This window comes from Typopeltis vanoorti, chromosome 18 (assembly GCF_054136105.1).
Source record: "Typopeltis vanoorti isolate ZY-2024b chromosome 18, IOZ_Tvanoo_1.0, whole genome shotgun sequence".
Lineage (NCBI taxonomy): Eukaryota > Metazoa > Arthropoda > Arachnida > Uropygi > Thelyphonidae > Typopeltis > Typopeltis vanoorti.
The window spans coordinates 21,933,922-21,946,448 of NC_143566.1; the positions used below are offsets into that span (position 1 = coordinate 21,933,922).

The 12,527-nt window shown below is 38.7% G+C and overlaps 1 protein-coding gene across 1 annotated transcript in view; it reads left to right on the plus strand.

Moving 5' to 3' along the window:
• Positions 1-12,527, plus strand: part of LOC150096534 (annulin-like) — a 250,503-nt gene that overhangs the window by 162,102 nt on the left and 75,874 nt on the right. The window contains exon 13 of the mRNA XM_090408550.1: positions 3,538-3,685. Within this exon, the coding sequence (XP_090264676.1) occupies positions 3,538-3,685 (148 nt within the window). The remainder of the gene's footprint in view (positions 1-3,537; positions 3,686-12,527) is intronic.

The window sequence follows — 12,527 nt, forward strand, 5'->3', positions numbered from 1 at the left end:
ACTTAGTTATGGTATCAGTTTAATGTGGAAAAAAAGGAGAGATAAGGGAGATATCATTCCTCTTTATAAACCTCATATTATTATTACACCCTCCATGGAGTCATCAGACTCATTGTGGGAGGTTCATTCAACTGACAATATATTTATCAAATGGAATCTTAAAAATCCTTAACACTCCTTGCATTAACAACACATTCTGGTAATGTGTTCCATTCACTGAAATTCTCCATGTAAAAAACTTATTCCTCACACCCCTGTTCACTACACTTTTACATAACTTCCAGGAATGACCTCTGGTTCTTCCCCTTTCACCTTCTACTCTTTTTATAATCCTCTCTAGATTAATGTGATAAAATCCTCTCACTAACTTAAACATCTCTGCCATATCACCTCTCTTCCTCCTATCCACCAAACTTTGCAATCCACATTTCTTCAACCTCTCTCCATAGCAAGCATTCCAAAGTCCTGACATTGTCTTAGTCACTTGCCTCTGGACCCTCTCCAATGTCTTCCCATCACATAGAAAACCAGGTGACCAGATCTGAGTACAATAGTCCAAGTGTGGTCTAAATAGCGCCTTATACAGTGGCACAACCACTTCCTTTTCTTTACACATTACAGTACTTCTTATCATAGCAGCACTACAATGTGCAGCCTTTGCAACACTAGCAATATGCCCTGTAAATCAGTCTACTGTCTAATCTCATCCACTTCTTGCAGTATGGCACCATTGATATAGTACACAGCCTTATATTTCTGCACTCCAAAATGCAACAACTTGCACTTATTGATATTAAAACTACAATCCCAGTCTTTTGTCCAAGTAAAAAGTCTATTAAAATCTTACTAAAGGGAATTAACATCAGCAATGTTACTTGTAATTCTTCCCAACTTTGCATCATCAGCAAATAACTGAACATCCCCAGTCAGTCCACATGATATATCGTTTGCAAACAAGTTAAACAGCAGGAGCTCAAGAACAGACACTGGGGAACACCACTGGTTACCCTCCTTTTTTTTGAAACACTGCTCCATCATACACAACCTGATGGTATTGTTCAGAGAGTCAATCTCTGATTCACTAACCAATATACTAATCTATCCCCATCCTCTGCAGCTTGTACACCAACTTATCATGTGGTAATCTATCTATCAACCGCTTTTGCAAAGTCTAAGAATATCAATATACACTCATGAGTAGTTGAATTAGAGATACCTGCCTAGTAGCAGGTAGCACCCCCTTTCAACTTGATGACAGCGGTGATGCGGCATGGCATGGACTCCACAAGGTAGCGGAAGTGTTGGGGAGCCACACTGATCCATGACCGCTGCACAGCCTCCCACAATGCACAGAGATTGGTCAGAGCAGGGTCCAGGGCGCATATATCTCTCTCGACAGCATCCCAGATGTGTTCAATAGGATTGAGGTCAGTGGACCTTGGGGGCCAGCCAAGCATCCTCATGTCCATGGTGTGTTCATCCACCCACTCGATCACAATTTGGGAGTGGTGGGCCGGTGCATTGTCTTGCTGTAGCACAGAAACGGGTACACATGATCTGACAGCAGGTCCCTGTATTGTTTGATGGTGAGGGACGATGGTAGATGTACCAGGGGGGATCCATCACTTCATGTGCTTGGTGACGCATTCGTATCCTGCCATCAGCGTGTACCAACTTGTACTACCTCGACTCATCAGTTCAGGTGACCTTTTTCCATGCGTCAAGATTCCAATGGCAGTGTTCTTGCACCCATGCTAATCATTGTGCCTTGTGACGTGCAGTGAGCACGAGTACCCTAGTCAGTCGGTGGCTTCTGTACCCCATAGCGAGGAGATGGTCCTGGATGGTGTGGCTGCTCATATGTCATTGTTGTCCAGCATTGAATTGGCAAGTGATCTGTGGCACTGTGGCCCGTCTATCCGCTGTTACCATCCGAGCTAGCTGATGACATCCCTGTCATGTGCCATATGGCACTATTGCATTCGCCAGGGTGACCACAGCACCATTTCGCCAACACACCAGGTATCTCTAATTCAACTGCTCATGAGTGTATATGATTCTCTCTTATCTAACACACTTGTGACCTTATCATAAAATGCAAGTAAATTACTAAAACAATACCTATCCTTTGCAAATCCATGCTGACCATCATAAAGAATGCTATGTCTATCAACTCAATTCTGTATTCTATTCGTTACCAATCTCTCCAACACTTTTACCACAACTGCAGTTATACAGACTGGCTTATAGTTGGAGATGTCTGTCTTAGACCCATGCTTAGGATCCCTACCCACTACAAGACTTTCATTAAATTCAATATGACCCCATCTTAGTTACTGCTCAGGTCGTCTAGTCACCTGGGTGTTCTTTGTGAAGACAGATTGAAGGTTTGTGAGTTGCAAAAGTGTGTTGAATAGGAAAAAAGAGGTGATATGACAGAAACATTTAAGTTACTTAAAGGATGGATATAACAGCATGGATATAAGCCTCTATCCAGCCTATCCCTAAAAAGGGGATGTGCTGTATACAGATATCTGACTGCCTTAACCTCGGTCTTACGTCATTCTTTTCAAAGCACAGTAGAAAAGTTCTTTTTCTTTCTCTCTCTCTCTCAGTCTGTATATTCCCTATTATTGGGTAAAGGCCTCTCCCATTGCTGGAGGGTTGAGTCTACTTCTCCCATGATGACCTATTCCATCTTGGAAGAGTGTTTACACACTTGTGTGAATATGAATGAAAGACAAACACAAACATCCATGCTGAAGGCAGGATTGAAACCTGCAGCCTTTTGGCTGGCGAATGGATACTCTAACCCAGTGGTTCTTAACCTTTTCGAAGTCACGGAACACTTTTGATTATAAGAAAAATTTGGGGAACACCAAGAGCATTAGGGTCATAAAACTATGAAACATATGAAAGTCAGGTACATTATATAAAAAATGACTCAGTCCAGTTATTGTATACCAATGACTGTGCTTGTTAGCAGTATATGCAAATGAGCCATGGCACAAAAAGTACTCTCAATCACTTGTCCCAAAACATTGAGGGACTTAGAAGAGCTTTGCAGGAACAATGGTTGTTATTACCAAATGAGCTCCTAGACAGCATTATACACATTCTAGGTAAATAGCATGAAACATCGTTGAGAGCATGTATTGCTGTGAATGGTAACTATATTCCTCATTGAGGCACTTTGACAATCACATTTTGACCTCTTGTTTTTGACTATTGTCTTCATGTACCCATTTGTTACTGAATCACACTTCAAAAAATTGCATAAAAATTCATCATACAGTTTTAAGTTATTGTGATTTTTCTCTTTGTTCCTTAATTTATGGAAACCAGTGCAGGAGTTATTGTATATTAAATATTTTTACTTTTTTTTTATTTGTTTTGCCATTTTTATTGGAATGCTAATTGTTTACATTTTTAAGAAATTATTAAACAATTAAAGATATAGCAATGCTTATATTATTATTCCTGTAAACATAAATGTTTATTTCATTTTTTATTTTCTTTTTTAAAATTTTATGGCAGGTTCATTTAAAAGCCACCAACAGGGGAACTACAGACAAGGAATATACAGTACACATCATACTGCGTGTAGATACTATGTTTTACAATGGGAAACTGAAGAAATTAGTGAAAAAAGATGAGTTTGAAATTAAATTAGGAAGCAATATGGGTAAGCAAAAGCAGGTTTTTATGAGTTTGAACACCAGCATAAAAATCATCATAAGTGCAAGAAATTCAAATACCAAATAAAGTTTCATTATTATTCGGGAATCTCTATGGAGTCCTAAGACTCTTTGTAGGAGGCAACATACTAACTCACACACCTATCATATCTCTCCTTAAACTCCATTCACAAGCAATGCATTCACACTTCAACTTATTCATCACCCATACACTGTCTCGCACTTGCTAACCACATTCTTATTCTGTTCCAAGAATGAACCTTTGTTCTGTTTTCTCCTGCTCTATATTGAAATTACGTTAGTTAGTTATTCACATGTGACGTTTGATGCTGTATGATCACTCCCATACCACATTGGGTTTTGGTTTTTGGCCTTCTACTAGAAGTGGTAGGATAGGTGCCATTTCCAGTAGGACAATTACAATCTATGCCTTTGATAGGATTTGAAACCACAACAGCCACTTGGCTCGAGAGTGGATATGCTAACCACTTGGCTAACCAAGTCAGATTTCTTTTACCTCCTACCTGTAAAATCATTTTATCAATTTATATTTCTATCATCTCACCTCTTTTTTTTTTTACTTCTTCATGTATCTGCCAAACTCTGTGGTCTACAAGCTCTCACCTCTCCTCATGCCAACATTCCAGAAACTGGAAAGTCCTGGTTATGTGCCTTTTTGTCCACCACAAAACCCAGGAGATCAAATCTTACACAGTACTATGGATGTGCTCAAACCTTAATATTATAAAGACAATAACTTTATTTTTACCATTGTTGTGATGCAGTCCCTGAACTTCATCTCCCTGTCTTGTATCATTCCCAGATCTGTAGCCTCATTGACATAGTGCATTACACAGATTGTAATCATTTAAATTCGAAATGCATAATCTTACACTTTGCAGGTATTTAATATCCATTATCCCAGTCACATTATATTCAAATCATCCTACAGGTCTGTGTCCTCATTTGTTATTGCCATCTTAACCACACAGACACTTTTATTCTTGATAAAGCTTTCAATTTGCAATAACATTTTGAAGATACAATTATAGTAAATATTAAAAAAAACTTATGAAATTATTATTATTATTATTATTGTTCAGGCCTCCATGGAGTCACAAGACTCATCGTGGGAGGTCCTTCCTAAGAAACACAAAGTCTATCATACCACTCGTTAAACTCATTGACCGTTCTCGCTCTCACCACTCCTTCAGGCAATGCATTCCACGGTTCAACCACTCTCCATGCAAAGAAACCAATCCTCACCCTCTTGTTCACAGCTTCCTTTCGTAACTTCCAGGGATGGCCTCTTGTCATCACTCCTTCCCGCTGTTCAACCAAGTGAAAGAACTCCCCAGTGTCAGCCCTGTAACCACCTCTCAGCAGTGTAAAAGTCTCAATCATATCACCTCTCCTTCTTCTATCCACCAAACTCTGCAGTCCACATTCCCTCAGCCGATCCTCATAACCAAAATTGTGCAGTCCTGAAACCATCTTTGTCATCCGTCTCTGTAATCTTTCCACAGTTAATTTATCCCCTTCAAATCCTGGGGACCAAATCTGAGAACAATAGTCTAAAGTGTGGTCTGATCAGAGTCTTATACAACAGAATGATAACCCTTTTATCTCTGTAGGTCAGTGTCTTTCTCATAATTGCAGCAATTCTCTCTGTTACCTTCACTACCTTTATAATATGTCCCCTAAATTTCAGGTTTCTATCAATCATCAACCCCAGATCTCTTGTCTCCCCCTTCCTCCAGTTTAACTCCTCCCATAGAGCATGCAGCGTCCCATCGATGTGTCCCAAACCTCAAGACCTTACATTTTGCTTCATTAAACTGACATCCCCATTCATTTGCCCATCCATCTAGCTTATTCAAATCCTCTTGCAGAGCTACCACATCTGCACTATTATTAATAATCTTCCCAGCTTCGCATCATCTGCAAACAACTGAATATCCCCTTGCAATCCACTGACAATGTTATTGATATAAAGGTTAAACAATATAGGTCCTAGTACTGAGCCCTGTAGGACCCCACTTGTAACCCTCTGCCTCCTTGAAACTGCTCCACCATACACAATTCTCTGATCCCTATCAGACAGCAATCCTGAATCCAGTTGACCAATCTGACATCCAGACCCATGTGCTGCAACTTAAATATCAGCTTATCATGTGGCACCCTGTCAAATGGCTTTCGCTAAGTCTAAGAAAATGGCAGTATATGCCTTTCCCTCATCTACTGCTCTTGTAACTTTATTATAAATGGCTAGCATATTACTAAAACAAGAGCACCCCTTCACAAATCCATGTTGACTCTCACAGATAACATTACCCTCATCTGCCCAATGCTGTATATAGTCCCTCACTACTTTCTCCAAGATCTTAACTACTGATGACACACAAACTGGCCTATAATTAGACACTTCCAGTCTGCTACTACCCTTATGCAATGGCACTATCTTGCCTTCCTTCCATTCCATGCGCACCTTTCCTGCAGCCAGACTTTCATTGAAACGCCAGGTCAAAGGCACTGTCAGTTCCCTAGCACATTCTCTCAAAACTCGTGGTGAAATGCCATCCAATATCACAGCTTTACCGACATCCAGAGTACTCAGTATTTGAAACACACTCTTTTTCTGTACCTCTAAACCTCGAACCTGCCCTATCCCTCTAGTATTAAAACTGATTCCTCTAGGATGAAATACTCCAATAAAGTGTTCATTTAACAATTCCACTATGTCCTCTGCATCAGTCACTCTATTCCCATTTTTATCCCACAATATCATTCTTCCACAGTCATTTCTCCTCTTACTGGCCACATAGCTAAAAAATTCCCTAGGATTTTCTTTGGATCTTAGGGCCAATCTCCTCTCATATTTCAGTTTTGCTTTCCTTACCACACTATTTGGCAGAAGAACCTAAAGGCTTTAAGTAGTGCAGTGCTTAAGTAACTCTGGTGAAAGATCATAAGCTCTTTACTTTGGAAATGTTTCAGTTTCAGTATATTTGGCTGAAAAAAAAGAATGAATATTTCATATCCTCTTTTTTTAAAAAGCTTTGAAATATTTATTTCAAAATGATACCAAGATGCTGAATAAAATGCCGATCTTCAAAATAGTAATACAAGCTTCTTTACAAGAAGAAGCTCGTAGAAGACTTCAGACTACAGTCATGGTCCTCCTCCTCCTCCTTATACATATATATTAGGCCTAGTAGTCTGTTGCACTCATATTAGGCATGCCTTATTATGATTTGAAACTGTGACTGAACAGTCATGTTAGACATGTGGTAATTGCATTGTCTGCAATTCCCAGAACAGCTATAATGTAAATGTTAGATATATTTTTTCTGTTTATTTGAATTTGGCTGTTCTTCCAGTTTGACCATAATATATTGGTTTGTAGGAACAAGGAATACTGCAGATGGCAGGATGATTTAGGTAGTGGAGAGGATGTTTTGCTGAAAAGATAAAGGTAGCTAATTTTTTGGTAAGCCTTGAAGGAAGTCTGAATGATATATCTTTTAAGAATATATATGAGGGATATTTTTCTAAGGTGCCTGAGTTGTATGGGATGGTTGGTAGACTTTTTTATGAATTGAGTTTTGGGAAGAAAATATAGAGATTTGATTTTTTGGAGGGAGAATCCATTGGATAAAAAAATTGTCTCAGATGTGATTAGTTTTCAGGCCAGTATGGTCCAAACAGTTCTAGCTCTGTTTGCTAATATTTTAATAACACCATACTATTGGGAGGGATGACAATATGAATGGTGATGGATGTACGAGGGTAGGTTTCTTGTAGGCAGAAAAGAATAAGGATCCAGTGGATAGCTGGGTAACTGAGTGTTAGGGAGGCACAAACAATTATTGATTTATTTTTCAATGGTGAATTGGATCCTATGGCCTTGGCCTTTAGGGTGTGTTAAAAATGTTTATAACATATCTAAGCTACTTGTACATGACCAAATGGAGAACATGTCATCTGTGTAGTGTAGTTACATCGTGGATTTGAATAGTGCTGTTTGTTACCCTATTGATGGGCTCATATTGCTAGTCTGTTTAAATCTCCTGGTAAACTACAGCATCCATTTTCTGCATCTGCTTCTAACTTTGCATCGCACATACAGAGAACTGTATGTTCATTTCTCTCAGTATCATTGCATTAACATCTAAGTTAAACAGCAATGTCATACAATAAACCACTGTGTCATATGACTGGGGTGATTTTTTTCTCCTGGGATACTGCTCCTACCCCAATATGTATATGCAACTTATTGATTTCTGTAAGACAGCCACCAATCTCATATCCAAGTCATTTTTTCTTATTAAACTTCATCTGTCACAATTTAAATACCAACTTGTTATATGACAATCTATTAAGGCCTTGGCAAAATCTAAATAAATATTATATATACACTGGCTTCACCAGTACATCTGTAACCCTGTTGCAGATCACTAAAGTTGCTGAAGCATGACTTTAGCTTATCTTTACTTACAATCTTAAATATTAATAATGGCAGATTCTTCTCTAAAACCCTAATGCTTAATATGAGTAGAAAAACTTGTGTTGACATTTCATGTCAAGTTGTTTAATGGTATTGATTAACAACACAAGAAGATAATAAATAGAAGAAAATAATTAATATTTATTTAACTTATTTGTTGGTATTTATATCAAGCATCTTTAGAGCAAAAAAACAATAGATGGTGCCAATTAGGACTCTAATTCCTTGTTATCCATTAAAATTTTTTAAACTGGTCCCACTGTTAATTGAATTGTTGCTCTTTGTGTACTATGACAAACTATTTTAGCACAAAAATAGTTTGTCATAGTTTCTTTAGCACAAAAATAGTTTGTACTCTGAAGATTCTGGATATAATACAAGCAAAATATCAGCAAATAAGTTAAATAAATATTAATTATGGGTATTATTTCTGGGAAAATTACCATGTTACTCCTCTAAAATAAACTATTATTTTAATGGCTAATGTAGCCTACTTTTGTTTAGGAGTGCCCTTTTTTTTTTACAATGTCATTGGCTCTTTACCCAAATTCTAGGACATTACTGAAGTGTTATAAAACTAATATATGAAGAATAAAAATAGGAGAAAATTTGGACATACCTTTTTTTTTTGGATGTTGTTTTCTGTCTCCTTATTTTGGCGATGTGCCTTCATATGCTGTTAAGCTGTTAAAGGAAGGTTTTTTTTTGGGGGGGGAGTAAAGTAATGTGGGGGAAATGTTTGAAAAACCCTGAGTTTTTTATATATGTATAATAATATTATTAAGGGTGGGTAGAGGAGATGGAGGGATCGGAGATGGATTGGAGATAAGGGGGGGAGTGGAGATGGATCTGAAGATAGAAATTATTTTGGGGGGAAAGAGGAAGGATACTCCCACCCCTGACTTTTTCCCTTAAATCCCTCCTCTTTCCCCAAAAAAATTTGTATCTTCAGATCCTTCTCTCACCCCCCCAAATGCTTTCTACCCACCCTTAATAATAATAATATTATACATATAAAAAAAAACCCGTGTTTTTTCAAATAATTCTCCCACATCATTTTACTACCACTCCCCCCCCCCCCCAAAAAAAAACCCTTCTTTAACAGCTTAACAGCATATGAAGGCACATTGCCGGAATAACGAGACAGAAAACAACATCCACAAAAAAAGCATGTCCAAATTTTCTCCTCTTTTTATTCTTCATATATTAGTTTTATAACACTTCAGTAATGACCTAGAATTTGGGTAAAGAGCCAATAACATTGTAAAAAAAAAAGGGGCACTCCTAAACCAAAGTAGGCTATATTAGCCATTAAAATAATAAATATTAATTATTTTCTTATTATTCTCGTGTTATGAATGAATACTGTTATACAAACTGAAGTTTTTAATGTGATTCTGTTCATTCCCCTAAATTATCTTTAGAACTCTATCCATAGTCTTCATTCTTTCAAACTCATTTTTCATTTGTATGTTAAAATCAGTATATGAATACTGTTATCCCTTTCTTGTTCCATATTGATTCAGTTGGATGTCCGGCATATCAGTCTCTTTTATCCTCTTGTTTTTTTATTTAATTCATATTTATATATCAGAATAAAAAAAGAATTATTATTACAGAAACTTCATTTCATTTCAATTAATATTCATAACATATACCAAAAAAATGCAAATAATATTTAACCAATTGTACCATCAAATTCTTAAATAAAATTACTAGTAAGATTTTCTGTTTCACTCTCTTCTAACAAAAAAAAAACCTAGAAAAAAAATAGGAATTCTTCTAATTACCTAAATATGCTCAGATCTAATCTCAAGCTTTTTAAGATGAGAAAACAGAGGTAAGTAACAAGATGATATTAAGGCTATGGAATACTGATTATAAGGGCAGATTAAATGAATGTAGGCTTCAGGTAAATTATTATTATTATTATTATTATTATTATTCAGGAAGTCCGCACGGTTAGCCTAGTGGCTTTGCGCTTCGCAACCATATGCCTGGGGAAGGAGTGCCCTAGGTTCGATTCCCGTCCATGATGTGAGGAGCTTAAGGATCTTCCTCAGCCATAGCCAAGTTAACCGGTCTTGGGCATGGGCCGCAGGGTTTTTTCCACCAGTTTATCTGAGGTTTTTCATCCCGCAAGCAGGCAAACCGGCCCCGTGAACACACAGGTTACAGTCATAAATACTTACGGCAAGGAAGGCAACGGGAAACCACCTTGCTCATAATCATCTCTCCCTAGAATGGTAGCATATAGCTACCCTCTCACGGCCGTATAGCAGATGGGAACCAGAAGATTATTCAGGCCTCCATGGAGTCAAAAGACTCATCGTGGGAGGTCCTTCCTAAGAAACACAGTCTATCAAGACTCATCGAGGGGAGGTTCCCCTCCCCCCCAAAAACACAAAGTCTATCATACCGCTCCTTAAACTCATTGATCATTCTCACTCTCACCACTCCATCAGGCAATGCATTCCATGGTTCAACCACCCTCCATAAAAAGAAACCACACCTCACTCTCTTGCTCACAGTTTCCTTTCGTAACTTCCAGGGATAGCCACCTCTCAACAGTTTAAAAGTCTCAATCATATCACCTCTCCTTCTTCTATCCACCAAACTCTGTAGTCCACATTCCCTCAGCCGACCTCATAACTAACATTGTACAGTCCTGAAACCATCTTTGTTATCCGCTTTTGTACCCTTTCCACAGTTAATTTATCCCCTTCAAATCCTGGGGACCAAATCTGAGAGCAGTAGTCTAAGTGTGGTCTGATCATAGACTTATACAACGGAATGATAACCCTTTTATCTCTGCAGGTCAGTGTCCTTCTCATTATTGCCGCAATCCTCTGTGTTATCTTCACCACATTGCAATTTTATTATTATTCAGGCCTCCAAGGAGTCAAAAGACTCATCGAGGGAGGTCCTTCCTAAGACATAAAGTCTGTCAAGACTCATCGAGGGGAGGTCCCTCCCTGAGAAACACAAAGTTTATCATACCACTCTTTAAACTCACTGACCGTTCTCGCTCCCACCACTCCATCAGGCAATGCATTCCACGGCTCAACCACCCTCCACACAAAGAAACCACTCCTTACCCTCTTGCTCACAGTTTCCTTTCGTAACTTCCAGGGATGGCCTCTTGTCATCACTCCTTCCCGCTGATCAACCAAGCGAAAGAACTCCCCAGTGTCAACACTGTAACCACCTCTCAACAGTTTAAAAGACTCAATCAAATCACCTCTCCTTCTTCTATCCACCAAACTCTGCAGTCCACATTCTCTCAGCCGATCCTCATAACTATCCTTGTACAGTCCTGAAACCATCTTTGTCATCCGTCTTTGTATCCTTTCCACAGTTAATTTATCCCCTTAAAATCCTGGGGACCAAATCTGAGAACAATAGTCCAAGTGTGGTCTGATCAGAGACTTATACAACGGAATGATAACCCTCTTATCTCTGCAGGTCAGTGTCCTTCTCATAATAGCAGCAATCCTCTGAGTTACCTTCACCACCTTTGCAATATGTCCCCTAAACTTCAGGTTTCTATCAATCATCAACCCCAGATTTCTTGTCTCCCCTACTTTCTCCAGTATAACTCCTCCCATAGAGTATGCAGCATCCCATCGATGTTTCCCAAACCTCAAGACCTTACATTTTGCTGCATTAAACGGACACCACCATTCATTTGCCCATCTATCTAGCTTATTTAAATCCTCTTGCAGGGCAACCACATCTGCACTATTACTAATAATCCTTCCCAGCTTCGCATCATCTGCAAACAACTGAATATCCCCCTGCAATCCACTGGCTATGTCATTGATATAAAGGTTAAACAATATAGGTCCTAGTACTGAGCCCTGTGGGACTCCACTTGTAACCCTCTGCCTCCTAGAAACTGCTCCACCATACACAACTCTCTGATACCTATCAGACAGCCAATCCTGAATCCAGTTTACCAATCTGACATCCAGCCCCATGTGGTGCAATATAAATATCAGCTTATCATGTGGCACCCTGTCAAATGCCTTCGCCAAGTCGAAGAAAATTGCAGTATATGCCTTTCCCTCATCTAATGCTCTTGTAACTTTATTATAAAAGGCTAGCATATTGCTAAAACAAGAGCGTCCTTTCACAAATCCATGTTGATTCTCACAGATAACATTACCCTCATCTGCCCAATGCTGTACACGGTCCCTCACTACTTTCTCCAAGATCTTAACAACTATTGATGACAAACAGACTGGCCTATAATTAGACACTTCCAATCTGTTACCACCCTTATGCAATGGCACTATCTTACCTTCCTTCCATTCCCTGGT